This window comes from Oncorhynchus mykiss, chromosome 17 (assembly GCF_013265735.2).
Source record: "Oncorhynchus mykiss isolate Arlee chromosome 17, USDA_OmykA_1.1, whole genome shotgun sequence".
NCBI classification, from domain to species: Eukaryota; Metazoa; Chordata; class Actinopteri; order Salmoniformes; family Salmonidae; genus Oncorhynchus; species Oncorhynchus mykiss.
This window is the reverse complement of record NC_048581.1, coordinates 59,314,088-59,335,354: the sequence shown is the minus strand read 5'-3', so window position 1 is coordinate 59,335,354 and position 21,267 is coordinate 59,314,088. Positions and strand designations below refer to the sequence as shown.

The window sequence follows — 21,267 nt, the reverse complement described above, 5'->3', positions numbered from 1 at the left end:
CGATTACGTGGAATTTGACTGTGGTCATGTCTCGTGACCGCCGGTGTGGCAGTAATACGGTCACCATAACAGCCCTATCTGTGACCATATTAGATTTCCTTACACATTTGGTTCACTCAGTCTGAGTACTTGTTTAAGTTGACTTACACAGTATGATTCAAGCGATTCCTACATACAGTATGTGATCATTTCCATAGGTGTAAGTCACTGTCTCCTATAGAGCGCAGCTTGTAGAAGGGATCGATTTATATAAATAAACATTTATAAACTGGGTGGATCGAGCCCTGAATGCTGATTGGCTGACAGCCGTGGTATATCGGACCGTATACCATGGGTATGACACCTCAGGGTTTGTGGTATATGGCCAATATAAAACAGCTAAGGGCTGTATCCAGGCACTCTGTGTTGCGTCGTGCCCTAGAACAGCCCTGAGCCATGGTATATTGGCCATATACCACACCTCCTCTGGCCTTATTGCTTAAATAGATAGAACTCACAGTAACACCTATGGAGCAGAACCATATACTGTAGATAGAACTCACACGGTCTCCTATGGAGCGCAGCTTGTAGAACCATGATATAGATACAGTAGAACTCACACTGTCTCCTATGAAGTGGAGCTTTAGAACCATATAGAACTCACACTGTCTCCTATGGAGCGCAACTTGTAGAAGGGTTGAATGTAGAACCAGGAGCCTTCGTTCCCGGCCGTGTCCAGCATCACTCTCATGGCGTTCTTCTCCAGCAGCGCTGGCAGACGCTTGTTCACAGTCAAGTACTTGTTACTCTTCAAATGAAGGAGCTGGGGGAATACAGCAAACATACAATATTATACGATAAGATACAATAACTTATGTCTGTCATGTTTGTGATACAAACATACTGAACAGTTTTGCTTGTGAACTTCATCATCTTCATATGATGTATTCTTGTGTTGTGTGGGCTTTCTCTGCCCTTATGAGCATGCAAAACATTTGAGTCTCTCAGAGCAGTCTATGACTGAAAGGTTGACTGAGAAAAGAATATGCTCAATTCTGAAGCTAGAAAAACTATCTAGATCCTCCCACGTTACTGTTCTATTTCTAAACACACATAAACCACATGGATGCCTCCAGGGCTCCCAGTCTCTCCTCACCAAGTTTGGAACCAGCTAAATATATTGGATGGAAAGCATCAAAATGCTTTCCTCACTTTAAAACCCCATAGAAATATGTGGGCTACGATGACATTATTGGCCACAAATTTGGAATATGAGATGTGAGCTGTAACTGAATGTGTTGAGACAGTTACTCATTATGACATGAATTGGTTTCATTGATGACGTGACGTTCAGCCGTGAGTACAAGCCAGACATCGGTCTTGCAGACAAGGAATATGTACACACACACACACACACCTGAATGACGTTCCCATACTGAATCACCGTTCCAAGCAACTTTTTATTTTCCGAATCGTTTTGCTTCTTTTCCAAATCCGCTGCATGCTACATAAGTGAGGGAAAGAGTGAAGAGTTAGACATTATTATTGCTACTACCAACATTGCTGTGCTTTTGCACAAATAACTATACATATGGACTTGAGTAGGAGGGAATACTTTCTATGACAGAAATCTCAAATAAAAAGAATGTAGCAACGGAATGTGCTGTTGCCTGCATACGTCAACTGGAATGCTAGAACCTAAAACTCTGTCCTCACATCACCATGGTAACACAGGCGAGATTTGAATCTATCATTTTATGACTGTAGTTAGATTCCAGAAGGCTTTAAATGGTTTTGTTTTAGGAGAGAGAGAGAGAGAAAGGTGGGACGGGAGTAGTGAAACTAAAGTATGCTTCAGAAATGTCTATAAAAGGACCTGAACATTACCTCATCAAATATATAATCCTCCATAAGAACACCCTCAAACGAGTGTGGGGACAGAAAACCTATCCTCTCTAAGAGAGCTCCTCAAACAGTGGTGGTGAGGCCAGGACTGCTACTGTACCTGTCAAACTAGACAAGTCTGTTGTTAAAGGGAAATGCAGGATGTAGTATTTCAGACTTGTAAGTGCTTTACTAATGTAATGTAGCTGTATTGGATTTTAAAAGTATTGCTAGTTTAGAGTTTAGATTATATTAGTTATCCAAAGAGGGCTCATCTATTGTTACTCTTCTTCATTCAGTTGGATATGAGACGACGAGTCATTATACCACTGATTAATGTATATAATCAATAATTTAATACAGTAATATGTTAAGACAGTTGTATAGGGGTCAGGTGGAGGAGTCACTCACATGGAGTTTGTTAAGGAGGACCGTGTCAGTGGTGCTGTTTCCTCCAGGTTTCGCTGCCTTCCAGAACTGTTTCTGAGCAGAGTACCGATTCATTGGACACAACCTGAACAGACAGTCTGAACAGAGAGACAAATCAAATCAAAGTGTATTGGTCACGTACACAGTTTAGCAGATGTTATAGCAGGCCCAGCGAAATGCGTTTTGTTACTAATTGCAGCAAAAATGTCAAACAAGTACACAAATAATAATTTAAAAAAATAAATCACGAATGTCAGTATGAATCCAGTTAATAAACCAAATAACACCAACAGTAATCTAACTGCTATCTATGCGTTTATCCACCAAAACTACAGAGTGTACAAAACATTAGGAACTTTTCATGACAGATTGACCAGGCGAATCCAGGTAAAAGCTATGATCCCTTTTTCATGTGACAGTGTAGACGAAGGGGAGGAGACCGGTTAAATAAGGATTTTTAAGCCTTGAGACATGGATTGTGTGTGTGTGTGTGTGTGTGTGTGTGTACCATTCAGAGGGAGAATGGGCCAGACAAAATATTTAAGTGCCTTTTAATGGGGTATGGAAGTATGTGCCAGGCGCCTGTCAAGAATTGCATTGTTGCTGGTTTTTTAATGCTCAATAGATTCCCGTGTGTATCAAGAATGGTCCACCACCCAAAGGACATCCAGCCAACTTTACACAACTGTGGGAATCATTGGAGTCAACATGGGCCAGCATCCCTGTTGGAACGCTTTCAACTCCTTGTAGAGTCAATGCCCTGTCGAATTGAGGCTGTTCTGTGTGCAAAAGGGGGTGTAATTCAATATTAGCACGGTGTTCTTATTTTTTTTGTACACTCAGAAGGATATGTACAGCAGTAGATATACAAGTGAGCTACAATATGTGAAGAATACAGTAGGAATACAAAGTGTGAAAATCTGCATAAAATAAATGTTTCATGTCTTTATATGCATGGGAGAGGAGTGTTGGCTGTGTGTGTGTGTGTGTGTGTGTGTGTGTGTAAGTAGACAATGAATAACAGTTTCAGAGGTGAAGGATGGTTAGGATTGAGGTGTTGTCAATGCAGCTATATTGAAGTTGCTGAAACAATAACTAAGGATGAACTTCAATTGATCCATGTAAATAAATACACAATGCTAAGTGAGGTGCCTAGTGAGGTGCCTAATGATGCACACACCGACAAAGCCACACGTGCACAAAACACTTGCATCATCATTCTCCCAGAGCTACATGCTAAAACACACACACAGTTCAAAATTAGGTTCATATCCAGATAAGTCTTTTGAGCGCAGATCAAAGAGGGAGAGGATGTGACGTGTGTATTTCCTCCATTAGTGGAGGAAATATGGATAGGGTAATAAGATCAACAGGTGTAGACCTTACTGTGAAATGCTTACTTACAAGCTCCTTAACCAACAATGCAGTAAAAAAAAAATATATATATATAATACATATGAAAAAAATGTAAAAAAGAAAATATTTACAAAAAAAGTAAAGGCATCCCGAGTGGCGCAGCAGTCTAAGTGTTTGAGGTGTCGCTACAGACCTAGGTTCAATACCAGGCTGTGTCACAACTGGCCGTGACCGGGAGTCCCATAGGGTGACGTACAATTGGCTTAATGTCGTCTGGGTTAGGGGAGGGTTTGACTCTTCGCGCTCTAGCGACTCCTTGTTGTGGGCAGGGCGCCTGGAGGCTGACTTCGGTCATCAGTTGACCAGTGTTTCCACCGACACATTGGTGCAGCTGGCTTCAGGGTTAAGCGGGCGGGTGTTAAGGAGAGCGGTTTGGCGATCATGTTTCGGAGGACGCATGACTCGACCTTCGCCTCTCCTGAGCCCGTTGGGGAATTTCAGCGATGAGACAAGATCGTAATTTGATTGCAATTTAATATCACAAAATTGGGGAGAAAAAGGGAGAAAAAAATACAAAAACAAAATAATAAACAGTAAAATAACAGTAAAATAACAATAACGAGGTTATATACAGGGGATACTTATACCAAGTCAATGTGCTGGAGTACAGGTTAGTCGAGGTAATTGAGGTAAAAAGGGGGGGGGGGGGGGGGGGGGGGGTGAGGTCAATGCAAATATTCTGGGTAGCCATTTGATTAACTGGGTCTTATGGCTTGGGGGGTAAAAGCTGTTAAGGAGCCTTTTGGACCTGGACTTGGGCGCTCTAGTAGCGCTTGCCGTGCAGTAGCAGAGAGAACAGTCTATGACTAGAGTGGCTGGAGTCTGACCATTTTTAGGCCCTTCCTCTGACACTGCCTGGTATAGAGGTCCTGGATGGCAGGAAGCTTATCCAAGTGATATACTTTGCCGTACACACTACCCTTTGTAGAGCCTTGCGGTCGGATGCAGAGCAGTTGCCATACCAGGAGGTGATGCAACCATCGATGGTGCAGCTGTAGAAATTCTTGAGGACCTGAGGACCAAATCTTTTCAGTCTCCTGAGGGGGAATTGGTGTTGTCGTGCCCTTTTCATGACTGTCTTAGTGTGTTTGGACCATGATAGATTGTTGATGTGAACGACACCAAGGAACTTGAAGCTCTCAACCTACTCCACTGCAGCCCCATCGATGTGAATGGGGACGTGCTCGGCCCTCCTTTCCTGTTGTCCACGATCAGCTCCTTTGTCTTGATCACGTTGAGGGAGAGGTTGTTGTCCTGGCACCATAGATCTCTGACCTCCTCCCTATAGGCTGTCTCATCAGTGATCAGCATGTAAACACAATGTGTGTGTGTGTGTGTGTGTATATACAGTGCCTTCGGAAAGTATTCAGACCCATTGACTTCTTCTACATTTTGTTACGTTGCAGCCTTATTCTAAAATGGATTAAAAAAATAATAATATGGAAATCCAGCCACCCAAACCGTTCTCTATGCTACCATATGGCAGGCAGTACCGATGCACCAAGTCTGGAACCAACAGGACACTAAACAGCTTCTATCCCCAAGCCATAAGACCCGGACCACCCAACTCTGTTGACTCAACACATGCGTTGCTATTACTGTTTATTGTCTAGATTCTTGCCTAGTCACTTTATCCCCACCTATATGTACATAGAGTTGAAGTCGGAAGTTTACATACACCTTAGCCAAGTACATTTCAACTCAGTTTTTCACAATTCCTGACATTTAATCGTAGTAACAATTCCCTGTCTTAGGTCAGTTAGGATCCCCATTTTATTTTAAGAATGTGAAATGTCAGAAAAATAGTAGAGAGAATGATTTATTTCAGCTTTTATTTCTTTCATCACATTCCCAGTGGGTCAGAAGATAAATATACTCAATTAGTATTTGGTAGCATTGCCTTTAAATTGAACTAATCACTGATCATAATCTTGATGTGATTGGCCTGACTGAAACATGGCTTAAGCCTGATGAATTTACTGTGTTAAATGAGGCCTCACCTCCTGGCTACACTAGTAACCATATCCCCCGTGCATCCCGCAAAGGCAGAGGTGTTGCTATCATTTGCGATAGCAAATTTCAATTTACAAAAAAAAAAATATGTTTTCGTCTTTTGAGCTTCTAGTCATGAAATCTATGCAGCCTACTCAATCACTTTTTATAGCTACTGTTTACAGGCCTCCTGGGCCATATACAGCGTTCCTCATTGAGTTCCCTGAATTCCTATCGGACCTTGTAGTCATTGCAGATAATATTCTAATTTTTGGTGACTTTAATATTCACATGGAAAAGTCCACAGACCCACTCCAAAAGGCTTTCGGAGCCATCATCGACTCAGTGGGTTTTGTCCAACATGTCTCTGGACCTACTCACTGTCACACTCATACTCTGGACCTAGTTTTGTCCCATGGAATAAATGTTGCGGATCTTAATGTTTTTCCTCATAATCCTGGACTATCGGACCACCATTTTATTATGTTTGCAATTGCAACAAATAATCTGCTCAGACCCCAACCAAGGAACATCAAAAGTCGTGCTATAAATTCACAGACAACACAAAGATTCCTTGATGTCCTTCCATCAAGGAATCTTAGACCCTCTGTCTACCTAAGGACACCAGAGGACAAAAATCAGTTAACCACCTAACTGAGGAACTCAATTTAACCTTGCGCAATAACCTAGATGCAGCTGCACCCCTAAAAACTAAAAACATTTCTCATAAGAAACTAGCTCCCTGGTATACAGAAAATACCCGAGCTCTGAAGCAAGCTTCCAGAAAATTGGAACGGAAATGGCGCCACACGAAACTGGAAGTCTTCCGACTAGCTTGGAAAGACAGTACCGTGCAGTATCGAAGAGCCCTTACTGCTGCTCGATCATCCTATTTTTCCAACTTAATTGAGGAAAATAACAACAATCCGAAATTCCTTTTTGATACTGTAGCAAAGCTAACTAAAAAGCAGCATTCCCCAAGAGAGGATGGCTTTCACTTCAGCAGTAATAAATTCATGAACTTCTTTGAGGAAAAGATCATGATTATTAGAAAGCAAATTACGGACTCCTCTTTAAATCTGCGTATTCCTTCAAAGCTCAGTTGTCCTGAGTCTGCACAACTCTGCCAGGACCTAGGATCAAGAGAGACGCTCAAGTGTTTTAGTACTATATCTCTTGACACAATGATGAAAAGAATCATGGCCTCTAAATCTTCAAGCTGCATACTGGACCCTATTCCAACTAAACTAATGAAAGAGCTGCTTCCTGTGCTTGGACCTCCTATGTTGAACATATTAAACGGCTCTCTATCCACCGGATGTGTACCAAACTCACTAAAAGTGGCAGTAATAAAGCCTCTCTTGAAAAAGCCAAACCTTGACCCAGAAAATATAAAAAAACTATCGGCCTATATCGAATCTTCCATTCCTCTCAAAAATTTTAGAAAAGGCTGTTGCGCAGCAACTCACTGCCCTCCTGAAGACAAACAATGTATACGAAATGCTTCAGTCTGGTTTTAGACCCATCATAGCACTGAGACTGCACTTGTGAAGGTGGTAAATTACCTTTTAATGGCATCAGACCGAGGCTCTGCATCTGTCCTCGTGCTCCTAGACCTTAGTGCTGCTTTTAATACCATCGATCACCACCTTCTTTTGGAGAGATTGGTAACCCAAATTGGTCTACACGGACAAGTTCTGGCCTGGTTTAGATCTTATCTGTCGGAAAGATATCAGTATGTCTCTGTGAATGCTATTTTCCATCTACGTAACATTGCAAAAATCAGAAACTTTGTCCAAAAATGATGCAGAAAAATTAATCCATGCTTTTGTCACTTCTAGGTTAGACTACTGCAATGCTCTACTTTCCTGCTACCCGGATAAAGCACTAAATAAACTTCAGTTAGTGCTAAATACGACTGCTAGAATCCTGACTAGAACCAAAAAATTGGATCATATTACTCCAGTGCTAGTCCCCCTACACTGGCTTCCTGTCAAGGCAAGGGCTGATTTCAAGGTTTTACTGCTAACCTACAAAGCATTACATGGGCTTGCTCCTACCTCTCTCTCTGATTTGGTCGCTACGGTCACAAGACGCAGGCCTCCTAATTGTCCCGAGAATTTCTAAGCAAACAGCTGGAGGCTGGGCTTTCTCCTATAGAGCTCAATTTTTATGGAATGGTCTGCCTACCCATGTGAGAGACGCAAACTCAGTCTCAACCTTTAAGTCTTTACTGAAGACTCATCTCTTCAGTGGGTCATATGATTGAGTGTAGTCTGGCCCAGGAGTGTGAAGGTGAATGGAAAGGCTCTGGAGCAACGAACCGCCCTTGCTGTCTCTGCCTGGCCGGTTCCCCTCTTTCCACTGGGATTCTCTGCCTCTAACCCTATTACAGGGGCTGAGTCACTGGCTTACTTGGGCTCTTTCATACCGTCCCCAGGATGGGTGTGTCACTTGAGTGGGTTGAGTCACTGATGTGATCTTCCTGTCTGGGTTGGTGCCCCCCCCTTGGGTTGTGCTGTGGCGGAGATCTTTGTGGGCTATACTCAGCCTTGTCTCAGGATGGTAAGTTGGTGGTTGAAGATATCCCTCTAGTGGTGTGGGAGCTGTGCTTTGGCAAAGTGGGTGGGGTTATATCCTTCCTGTTTGGCCCTGTCCGGGGGTGTCATCGGATGGGGCCACAGTGTCTCCTGACCCCTCCTGTCTCAGCCTCCAGTATTTATGCTGCAGTAGTTTGTGTCGGGGGGCTAGGGTCAGTTTGTTATATCTGGAGTACTTCTCCTGTCCTATCCGGTGTCCTGTGTGAATTTAAGTATGCTCTCTCTAATTCTCTCTTTCTCTCTCGGAGGACCTGAGCCCTAGGACCATGCCTCAGGACTACCGGGCATGATCACTCCTTGCTGTCCCCAGTCCACCTGGCCGTGCTGCTGCTCCAGTTTCAACTGTTCTGCCTGTGATTATTATTATTTGACCATGCTGGTCATTTATGATCATTTGAACATCTTGGCCATGTTCTGTTATAATCTCCACCCGGCACAGCCAGAAGAGGACTGGCCACCCCACATAGCCTGGTTCCTCTCTAGGTTTCTTCCTAGGTTTTGGCCTTTCTAGGGAGTTTTTCCTAGCCACCGTGCTTCTACACCTGCATTGCTTGCTGTTTGGGGTTTTAGGCTGGGTTTCTGTAAAGCACTTTGAGATATCAGCTGATGTACGAAGGGCTATATAAATACATTTGATTTGATTTAACTTGGGTCAAAAATGTTGGTTAGCCTTCCACAAGCTTCCCACAATAAGTTGGGTGAATTTTGGCCCATTCCTCTTGACAGAGCTGGTGTAACCGAGTCAGGTTTGTGGGCCTCCTTGCTCGTGCACGCTTTTTCAGTTCTGCCCACATTTTCTATAGGATTGAGGTAAGGGCTTTGTGATGGCCACTCCAATACCTTGACTTTGTTGTCTCTGCGTGGTCCCATGGTGTTTATACTTGCGTACTATTGTTTGTACAGATGAGCGTGGTACCTTCTGGCATTTGGAAATTGCTCCCAAGGATGAACCAGACTTGTGGAGGTCTACAATTTTTTTTCTGAGGTCTTGGCTGATTTCTTTTGATTTTCCCATGATGTCAAGCAAAGAGGCACTGAGTTTGAAGGTACTGCTACTTGAAGGTACTGCTACCTTGTGTATATAGCCAAGTTATCGTTACTTATCGTGTATTTATTTATTCAATGTGTTATTTTTCTGTTTTTCAATTATAAAATGTTCTCTTTTTCTGCATTGTTGGGAAGGGCCCTTAAGTAAGCATTTCACTGTTAGTCTACATCTGATGTTTACGAAGCATGTGACTAGTACAATTTGATTTGTGTACTGTAGTGCATGCTGAGATATGACAGGCAGTGATCAGTCACTGTACATAACGCCATACAATAGGCCAGTCCTGATAGTACTGTGATTCTACCTGTCATTTCCATAGCCACGATAGGAAGCAGGCTGAGAGAAACAGCTCCTCAGATTTGCATGTGGTCTCAGCTAACCCAACCAAGCAGAGTTCCTCTTCTGGAATACCTAATCAACAAGCTGTTCAAACGTACTGTACTGTTGCAGTGACAAAGAGCTCCACTGATGAACCCAAAATACACAAGTACATCAATCCTTTCCGCTAGATAGGGGTATTATAACCAGTGGAGGCCATAAAAATGTATTTGCATACTAGAGATATTACATACTGTAGATATGATATAACTTAGACTTCTTTTGTACTGCAACTCAGCTCATAACAGTACAAAGTACCTATGGTCAGTACCAAATCCCATATCTCGGGGCCAACTTCATACGGAACTTGTATTCAGAAGTCTAAATAGAGTGAAAATCCTAAACTAGGCTTTTATGCCGTATACTGACATTATGATATACTGACAGTCTTGATTTTCAATACCGTTAAAAAAAACTAAAAACGGTTGGGGACACCCCCGCCTTGTGGGGGATGCGGGGTTGCGTGCTATGCCACCATACGGGCCACCCACGCCCCCTGTCTCTCAGGCCTGGTTTCTTCTTTGACCTCAGATTAGATGAGAGCTATCTCTCTCTCCTCAAAGCGAAAATTTGAAAAAAGAACAATGTGTCATCCTCCCACTTTCTCTCTCTCTAGTCGTAGCAGCAGTAAAATGACCAAATAAGGCTAGCTAGAGCAGGGGAGTGAGAAGAGAGAGGTGGGGACTCCAACTCTCTCCAACCCTCTCTCTCTTCCTCTAAGCTCTCCTCATGCTAATAGCTGTTTCTTCCCCCTTTTCTCTCTGATATGGTTTACACCATGCAGTCCAAAAACAGGGTCAGACAAACAAATAAGAGGAAGTGGTTGTGGAGAAAGACAGAAAGAGCGCGGAAGGAAAACATAGGGAGGGAGTGTGAGAGAGAAAGAAAAGAAAGTAGAGAGTGAACATAGGTGCTTTGATCTATTCCCTTAGAGCACAATTCTCTGGACAGAGCGGCCCTTTGTAATGTGTAGCGTGTGTGTGCGCGCGTGTGTGTGTGTCCGTCGAAAAAAGATGATGTTCCATCTCTGGCTATGGGGCAGAAGAAAAAAAACGTCCACCAGGATCAGATCAAACTAGGAGTCAAAATGGAGTCAAACGGCAGATGAATGTAGGATACCACAGGGGAGCAGACGGGCCGACTGAGAAATACAGCTCCTTTAACACAAAACAAGTAGCTTATAGTAACACAGACAGTCTTGTTTGTTTACCTGACATACAAAATACCAAAATAATATTCCAAAAGTGGAAACTGGACACACACACATAGTCATATTGTACATACACACCAGGGATTCCGTTAGGAAAATGTTATGCCGGACAACTTGACTAGGAAGATTTTAATTTACTGTCCAACTGAGAAATTTACCAGACCCATATGCATTGGGTGCATAACCCATTAGGACGTCCACCCACATTCAAAACATTTGCGGGAAAACACCATTCTAAAACAGCGCACCTGGGAAACACCATTCTTAACAGTGCACCTAGGAAAACACTAGAGGTCGACCGATTATAATTTTTCAACGCCGATACCGATTATTGGAGGACCAAAAAAACGCCGATACCGATTAAAATCGGCCAATTTTTTATTTATTGATTTATTTGTAATAATGACAATTACAACAATACTGAATGAACACTTATTTTAACTTAATATAATACATCAATAAAATCAATTTAGTCTCAAATAAATAATGAAACATGTTCAATTTTGTTTAAATAATGCAAAAACAAAGTGTTGGAGAAGAAAGTAAAAGTGCAATATGTGCTATGTAAGAAAGTTAATGTTTAAGTTCCTTGCTCAGAACATATGAAAGCTGGTGGTTCCTTTTAACACGAGTCTTTAATATTCCCAGGTAAGAAGTTTTAGGTTGTAGTTATTATAGGAATTATAGGACTATTCCTCTCTATACCATTTGTATTTCATATATCTTTGACTATTGGATGTTCTTATAGGCACTTTATTATTGCCAGTGTAACAGTATAGCTTCCATCCCTCTCCTCACCGCTACCTGGGCTCAAACCAGGAACACATCAACAACAGCCACCCTTGAAGCAACATTACCCATGCAGAGCAAGGGGAACAACTGCTCCAAGTCTCAGAGCGAGTGACGTTTGAAACGCTATTAGCGCGTACCCTGCTAACTAGCTAGTCATTTCACATCGGTTACACCAGCCTAATCTCGGGAGTTGATAGGCTTGAAGTCATAAACAGCGCAATGCTTGAAGCATTGAGAAGAGCTGCTGGCAAAACGCACGAAAGTGCTGTTTGAATGAATGCTTACGAGCCTGCTGGTGCCTACCATCGCTCAGTCAGACTGCTCTATCAAATCATAGACTTAATTATAACATTATAACACAGAAATACGAGCCTTAGGTCATTAATATGGTCGAATCCGGAAACTATAATTTCGAAAACAAAACGTTTATTATTTCAGTGAAATACGGAACCGTTCTGTATTTTATCTAACGGGTGGCATCCATCAGTCGAAATATTGCTGTTACATTGCACAACCTTCAACGTTATGTCATAATTGCAAATTAGTAAATTAGTTCGCAATGAGCCAGGCGGCCCAAACTGTTGCATATACCCTGACTCTGCGTGCAATGAACGCAAGAGAAGTGACAATTTCACCTGGTTAATATTGCCTGCTAACCTTTCTTTTAGCTAAATATGCAGGTTTAAAAATATATACTTCTGTGTATTGATTTTAAGAAAGGCATTGATGTTTATGGTTAGGTACACGTTGGAGCAATGACAGTCCTTTTTCGCGAATGTGCACCGCATCGATTATATGCAACGCAGGACACGCTAGATAAACTAGTAATATCATCAACCATGTGTAGTTAGAACTAGTGATTATCATTGATTGATTGTTTTTTATAAAGATAAGTTTAACGCTATCTAGCAATTTACCTTGGCTTCTTACTGCATTCGCGTAACAGGCAGGCTCCTTGTGAGGCAGGTGGATAGAGCGTTGGACTAGTTAACCGTAAGGTTGCAAGATTGAATCCCCAAGCTGATAAGGTAAAAATATGTCGTTCTGCCCCTGAACAAGGCAGTTAACTTCTTTGGGATAGGGGGCAGCATTTTCACTTTTGGATGAATAGCATGCCCAGAGTGAACTGCCTCCTACTGAGTACCAGATGCTAATATATGCGTATTAGTATTAGTATTGGATTGAGAACACTCTGAAGTTTCTAAAACTGTTTGAATGTCGTCTGTGAGTATAACAGAACTCATTTGGCAGGCAAAAACCTGAGAAAGAATCCAAACAGGAAGTGGGAAATCTGAGTTTTCTTTTTTAACTCACCCCTATCGAATACACAGTAGGATATGGGTCAAGATCACTTCCTAAGGCTTCCACTAGATGTCAACCGTCTTTAGAAACTTGAATGAGGCTTCTACTGTGAAGTGGGTCCGGATGAGAGCTCTTTGAGTCATTGGTCTGGCAGAGTGTCACAGCCTCATGACGAGCGGTCACGAGAGTTAGCTCTCGTTCCATGGCTTTTCTACAGACAATGGAATTCTCCGGTTGGATTTTTTAAAAACTTTTATGATAAAAACATCCTAAAGATTGATTCTATACTTAGTTTGCCAAGTTTCTTCGACCTGTAATATAACTTTTTTAACGTTTCGTCCGACTGGACCAGATCACTCTTTTGGATTTTTTACCAAACGCCCTAACAAAAGAAGCTATTGGACATAAATGGACATAAACTATGGACATTATCGAACAAAACAAGCATTTATTGTGGAACTGCGATTCCCGGGAGTGCATTCTGATGAAGAGCATCAAAGGTAAGTGAATATTTATAATGCCATTTATGAATAATGTTTTTTGTGTAACATGTGTAACATGAAGTCCTATGAGTGTCATCTGATGAAGATCAAAAGGTCAGTGATTCATTTTCTCTCTATTTGTGCTTTTTGTGACTCCTCTCTTTGGCTGGAAAAATGTTGGGGTTTTTCTGTGGCTTGTGGTGCCCTAACAATCGTTTGTGGAGTTTTTGCTGAAAAGCATTTCTGAAATCAGACACTGTGGCTGGATTAACAGGGAATTTTATCTTTAAAATTGTGCCTAATACTTGTATGTTTGAGAAATTTGATTTATGAGATTTCTGTTGATTTGAATTTGGCGTCCTGCAATTTCATTGGCTGTTGGCGAGGGGTTCCGCAAGCGGAACGGGGTTAGACAGGTTAACCCCAGTCCTAGACAGGTTAACCCACCGTTCATAGGCCGTCATTGAAAATAAGAATGTTCTTAACTGACTTGCCTCGTTAAATAAAGTTTAAAACATTTTTCTTCACATTTTAAATATTTAAAAAAATCAGCAAAATCGGCATCCAAAAATACAGATTTCCGATTGTAATGAAGTCCGTATTGCCCAGCGACAGCCCCGAAACCTGAAGGATCTGGAGAAGGTCTGTATGGAGGAGTGGGCCAAAATCCCTGCTGCAGTGTGTGCAAACCTGGTCAAGAACTACAGGAAATGTATGATCTCTGTAATTGCAAACAAAGGTTTCTGTACCAAATGCTTCTGCTTTTCAAATACTTATGTCATGCAATAAAATGCAAATTAATTACTCAAAAATCATACAATGTGATTCTGGATTTTTGTTTTAGATTCTGTCTTTCACAGTTGAAGTGTACCTATGATAAAATTTACAGACCTCTACATGCTTTGTAAGTAGGAAAACCTGCAATATCGGCAGTGTATCAAATACTTGTTCTCCCCACTGACTCAAAGAGCTCTCATCCGGTCCCACTTCACAGTAGAAGCCTCATTCAAGTTTCTAAAGACGGTTGACATCTAGTGGAAGCCTTAGGAAGTGATCTTGACCCATATCCCACTGTGTATTCGATAGGGGTGAGTTAAAAAAGAAAACTCAGATTTCCCACTTCCTGTTTTGATAGCTGTGTTGGATAAATAAGATACATAACGACTAACGAAAATACACACAGGACAATTTAATTCCACAAACTTATGCAAATGAACTTATTAGACCGATAAGCATGACGGTCAAATGTATTTAGCTCGACTGGTATTTCCATCACTTAATAAAAAGCAATATTTTGCAAAAGCTGGCAATTAACGGCTAACGGAAACCCAGGTAAAAACATACAATCTCTCGCTCTCTGTGTCTGACAGGTAAACAGCCTGTGGTGAAGGTTCTCTCCAGTTTCCTCCTCAGTCAGTCAGTCAGCTGTGGGAGACATCAGGGAATTCTGTGGACGCTCCTTCTCAGAATTCCCACTCGGACTCCGGGAAAAGGGGAGGAGAGATTGCTCAGAGTGACCTGGTAAACTAGAGCATTTAATGATTTGCAACATTGTTTGGCATTCCTGATCTTAGCTGGAGCTCTGTGCTTTATTAGAAGGAAATACTATCTACGCATCACAAAACAGGACTATGACCCACCGACTCACTTCATGAGCTCACAGTCAAGGAATCGTAATGTAGACCAAAGTGGAGCAAGCTAGACGACCCCACTAAGTAGTTTTTCCCCTCAATTTTTTCCCCTCTTAGCAGGGCTCAAAAGGCCTCTGTAGCACTGCAACAGAGCTCAAATGTGTTGCTCGGAAAGACAGGCTGTGAGGCATCCCACTAAAACCATGACAACCACAGACAGACACGCTGCTCCTCCCCTCTCATTACCACCCAATATATGTGTTAAACTGTGTCGGCTTCAAGCTGTTCCTCTGTCATGAAAACTGAAAGAACCAAACCAGCAACACATACACACCTCAGATCTCCACATCAAACAGCACTCCTAAATAAACATGGCCTTAGACACACACACAGAGGGAGAGAGCACGAGAGAGAGCGAGACACAGACAGGTCTATACTGTTTTCACAGTCTTGGTTTCACCACCTGATGACACAAAGAGAGAGCTGGGCTTGGGCATCAAACAGTGTGTGTGTGTGTGTGTGTGTGTGTGTGTGTGTGTGTGTGTGTGTGTGTGTGTATATGTACAGTGGGAAGAACAAGTATTTGATACACTGCCGATTTTGCAGGTTTTCCTACTTACAAAGCTTGTAGAAGTCTGTAATTCTTATCATAGGTACACTTCAACTGTGAGAGACGGAATCTAAAACAAATCTAGAAAATCACATTGTTTGATTTTTAAGTAATTCATTTGCATTTTATTGCATAAGTATTTGATCACCTACCAACCAGTAAGAATTCCGGCTCTCACAGACCTGTTCCTATTTCTTTAAGTAGCCCTCCTGTTCTCCATTCATTACCTGTATTAACTGCACCTGTTTGAACTCGTTACCTGTATAAAAGACACCGGTCCACACACTCAATCAAACAGACGCCAACCTCTCCACAATGGCCAAGACCAGGGAGCTGTGTAATGACATCAGGGATAAAATTGTAGACCTGCACAAGGCTGGGATGGGCTACAGGACAATAGGCAAGCAGCTTGGTGAGAAGGCAACAATTGTTGGCGCATTTATTAGAAAATGGAAGAAGTTCAAGATGACGGTCAATCACCCTTGGTCTGGGGCTCCCTGCAAGATCTCACCTCGTGGGGCATCAGTGAGGAAGGTGAGGGATCAGCCCAGAACTACATGGCAGGACCTGGTCAATGACCTGAAGAGAGCTGGGACCACAGTCTCAACGAAAAAAACACTACGCCGCCATGGATTAAAATCCTGCAGCGCACGCAAGGTCCCCCTGCTCAAGCCAGCGCATGTCCAGGCCCGTCTGAAGTTTGCCAATGACCATCTGGATGATCCAGAGCAGGAATGGGAGAAGGTCATGTGGTCTGATGAGACAAAATGAGAGCTTTTTGGTCTAAACTCCACTCGCCGTGTTTGGAGGAAGAAGAAGGATGAGTACAACCCCAAGAACACCATCCCAACCGTGAAGCACGGAGTTGGAAACATCATTCTTTGGAGATGCTTTTCTGCAAAGGGGACAGGACGACTGCACCGTATTGAGGGGAGGATGGATGGGACCATGTATCGCGAGATCTTGGCCAACAACCTACTTCCCTCAGTAAGAGCATTGAAGATGGGTCGTGGCTGGGTCTTCCAGCATGACAACGACCCAAAACACACAGCCAGGGCAACTAAGGAGTGGCTCCGTAAGAAGCATCTCAAGGTCCTGGAGTGGCCTAGCCAGTCTCCAGACCTGAACCCAATAGAAAATCTTTGGAGGGAGCTGGACGGGAAAAAAAAAAAAATGACTCTAGACCACCTTTGCTCCACACACAGAGACTCATACAAAGCTCTCCCTTGCCCTCCATTTGGCAAATCTGACCACAATCATATTCCTGATTTGTTAATTTTCAATATTTGGAATTATTTGGAAATAATTCCTTACAGTAACCGTCATCAACAAGAATGGCGCCGGAGAGGATGGCTGGCATTTTACCAATTGTGCGTTTTTTTTGTTATTTGTAACTTATTTTGTACATAATGTTTCTGCCACCACTGACTGGGCATTTTTATTTTCTAAGAACAGTTTGAATTGAGGTGTGTTCCGCCTCATTCATTCACATAAAAGTAGTCATTTTTACTTTTGTGGACCAATTAATTTTGACATTTCTGCCCTAGACAAAATTCCCCAAACACTTCCCAATTGTTTGTGCGGTTCAAGTCTGCAGACATTTGTTCATCTGCATCGCAGTCAGTTGTTTTCGTTACCATTAATAACTTTGGAAATGTGTGTGTTTCTATCAAAGTAAGTGCCTTATTACTTTATATTAGTTTCTGCATGTCGTGTTCTGTCGTTTCTACTGTAGCATAATATTTTTGCGTATATTCCTTATAACCGTGGACACACGAGGTAACGTTACTCATTTCATAACCTTTATGGTGTTATTCTCAATGCTTAGGTTGCTAGCTACATTCTTCTATTAGCTCTGGAAAACAATGTTAATTGCATCAGAGAAGTATCAGCATGTATTGTATTTTGAAGCTACCCTGGCCTTATGACTCCTAAGGCACAGCATCTCAGTGCTAGAAGCGTCATTACAGACACCCATGTTCAAATCCAGACTGCCTTTCTTTCAAAGTAAGTGCCTTATTATGTTATAAATAGTTTATGTATGTTGTGTTATATTGTTTCTACTGTAGCTCACTGTGTGTATGGAGCATAATATATGTGTATATTCCTTATAACCGCGGACACAAAAGGTAACGTTACTCATTTCACAACCTTTATGGTGGTGTTATATTTAATCGTGCTTATGTAGCTAGGTACATTATTCTATTGGCTCTGTAAAACAATGCTAATTGCGTCTGAAGTATTGGCTTGTTGTATTTTGAAGATACCCTTGAAAGATTTCTTATACCACTTGGTCGTTTTCTGAGTGCATTCCACAAAGCTGTTTATGATGTCCGCCTTATCCACTGCCCCCATTTTGAGGTTATAGTCAAGCACATAGTCTGGTTTGATTTCTCTCTCTCCCCTCAGGTGGTCCACCTTCCCTGTGGCTGACATGGTTGCTGTATGGACAGTGGAGAGGACATGTACGTCTCGTTTGTCATGCCACTTAACTGCCAGCTGTTGACATTTCTTATTTTGTATAACGGGTCATTTAGGATGGCAGTAGCATTGTTGATGAAATGCAGTCATCGGAGCAGAACTAGGAAGCCGTCTTGGGAAAAGAGGGTGGCAAATAAGGGAGTTGCAAAGGAGGGAGTTGCAAACAGAGAACACTGTAGCACAGATCCTTAGGGAGTTCTTCTTTACTATCCCCATGAGAAGGACTTTCACCAGGAAGGTATATACAGTGCCTTGCGAAAGTATTGGGCCCCCTTGAACTTTGAGACCTTTTGCCACATTTCAGGATTCAAACATAAAGATATAAAACTGTATTTTTTTGTGAAGAATCAACAACAAGTGGGACACAATCATGAAGTGGAACGACATTTATTGGATATTTCAAACTTTTTTAACAAATCAAAAACAGAAAAATTTGGCGTGCAAAATTATTCAGCCCCTTTACTTTCAGTGCAGCAAACTCTCTCCAGAAGTTAAGTGAGGATCTCTGAATGATCCAATGTTGACCTAAATGACTAATGATGATAAATACAATCCACCTGTGTGTAATCAAGTCTCCGTATAAATGCACCTGCACTGTGATAGTCTCAGAGGTCCGTTAAAAGCGCAGAGAGCATCATGAAGAACAAGGAACACACCAGGCAGGTCCGAGATACTGTTGTGAAGAAGCTTAAAGCTGGATTTGGATACAAAAAGATTTCCCAAGCTTTAAACATCCCAAGGAGCACTGTGCAAGCGATATTGAAATGGAAGGAGTATCAGACCACTGCAAATCTCCCAAGACCTGGCCGTCCCTCTAAACTTTCAGCTCATATAAGGAGAAGACTGATCAGAGATGCAGCCAAGAGGCCCATGATCACTCTGGATGAACTGCAGAGATCTACAGCTGAGGTGGGAGAATCTGTCCATAGGACAACAATCAGTCGTATATTGCACAAATCTGGCCTTTATGGAAGAGTGGCAAGAAGAAAGCCATTTCTTAAAGATATCCATAAAAAGTGTCGTTTAAAGTTTGCCACAAGCCACCTGGGAGACACACCAAACATGTGGAAGAAGGTGCTCTGGTCAGATGAAACCAAAATTGAACTTTTTGGCAACAATGCAAAACGTTATGTTTGGCGTAAAAGCAACACAGCTGAACACACCATCCCCACTGTCAAACATGGTGGTGGCAGCATCATGGTTTGGGCCTGCTTTTCTTCAGCAGGGACAGGGAAGATGGATAAAATTGATGGGAAGATGGATGGAGCCAAATACAGGACCATTCTGGAAGAAAACCTGATGGTCTGCAAAAGACCTGAGACTGGGACGGAGATTTGTCTTCCAACAAGACAATGATCCAAAACATAAAGCTAAATCTACAATGGAATGGTTCAAAAATAAACATATCCAGGTGTTAGAATGGCCAAGTCAAAGTCCAGACCTGAATCCAATCGAGAATCTGTGGAAAGAACTGAAAACTGCTGTTCACAAATGCTCTCTATCCAACCTCACTCAGCTCGAGCTGTTTTGCAAGGAGGAATGGGAAAAAATGTCAGTCTCTCGATGTGCAAAACTGATAGAGACATACCCCAAGCGACTTACAGCTGTAATTGCAGCAAAAGGTGGCGCTACAAAGTATTAACTTAAGGGGGCTGAATAATTTTGCACGCCCAATTTTTCAGTTTTTGATTTGTTAAAAAAGTTTGAAATATCCAAAATTCGTTCCACTTCATGATTGTGTCCCACTTGTTGTTGATTCTTCACAAAAAAATACAGTTTTATATCTTCATGTTTGAAGCCTGAAATGCTCAAAAGGTCGCAAAGTTCAAGGGGGCCGAATACTTTCGCAAGGCACTGTATTTCACTAATTGTGGTTGTCCCCCTCACTCCTGGCTCTCTCTTCTCCTGTAGCTCCAAGGCATAGCGATTGGTCTCTGCTATGTCTCCCACCAGCTCCTCTGTCAGAAACAACTTGAAGAGCTCTGCCTCAGATGGAAATGGCAATGGCAGTTTCACTCCAGACTGGGACTCATCAAAGCAAACAGTAGGGCCAGGAGGGGTGAAATGGCTGGCAGCCTTCCAGCTACCACAGAACTCCTGTACTTCATCCACTGTCAGTCTGCCTCCATCGCCACCTTCAAAGGGGGCTAGGACTTTGTCAGTGGACAAGGGGTCCTCCGATTCAGGGTTCTCAATGGCTGGGGGGCAGCTCCCTCACTGTCAGAATCTGATTCCTGACTGACTCATTGTCAGACATTTTTAAATCTCCAGAATTTCCGCATTTGTGAGTTGTCTCCTTTTGAAAGATATTGCTAATGCTACAGCTTAGCTCACTAGCTACATACATAAACAACAACACTGAATGGCGCAGAGTGGGAGTGAGAGGTTACGTGATTGACTGCCTGCGAGCACCATTTGTATCAATAAATCACTATCAGAAAATGTTTTGTGGTAATTGATATACTTACTGTTCTATTCACGTTTTTCAATTTCCGGTGATAAATCATGAATTCCGATTCTTGCATAGATTGTAATGGGCACATAGTACAGTCGTGGCCAAAAGTTTTGAGAATGACACAAATATTAATTTCCACAAAGTCTGCTGCTTCAGTGTCTTTAGATATTATTGTCAGATGTTACTATGGAATACTGAAGTATAATTACAAGCATTTCCTAAGTGTCAAAGGCTTTTATTGACAATTACATGAAGTTGATGCAAAGAGTCAATATTTGCAGTGTTGACCCTTCTATTTCAAGACCTCTGCAATCCACCCTGGCATGCTGTCAATTAACTTCTGGGCCACATCCTGACCGATGGCAGCCCATTCTTGCATAATCAATGCTTGGAGTTTGTCAGAATTTGTGGGTTTTTGTTTGTCTACCCGCCTCTTGAGGATTGACCACAAGTTCTCAATGGGATTAAGGTCTAGGGAGTTTCCTGACCATGGACCCAAAATATCGATGTTTTGTTCCCCGAGCCACTTAGTTATTACTTTTGCCTTATGGCAAGGTGCTCCATCATGCTGGAAAATG

At 42.2% G+C, this 21,267-nt stretch overlaps 1 protein-coding gene across 4 annotated transcripts in view; it reads right to left on the bottom strand.

Annotated features, from left to right (window-relative positions):
- LOC110494246 (inositol 1,4,5-trisphosphate receptor type 1) overlaps nucleotides 1–21,267 on the bottom strand; it is a 155,227-nt gene that overhangs the window by 102,671 nt on the left and 31,289 nt on the right. For all 4 annotated transcript variants that reach the window (XM_036950330.1, XM_036950331.1, XM_036950332.1 and 1 more), the window contains exons 4-6: nucleotides 2,275–2,390; nucleotides 1,397–1,483; nucleotides 644–802 (exon numbers count right to left, since the gene is read on the bottom strand). In XM_036950330.1, coding sequence (XP_036806225.1) covers nucleotides 644–802; nucleotides 1,397–1,483; nucleotides 2,275–2,390 — 362 coding nt within the window. The remainder of the gene's footprint in view (nucleotides 1–643; nucleotides 803–1,396; nucleotides 1,484–2,274; nucleotides 2,391–21,267) is intronic.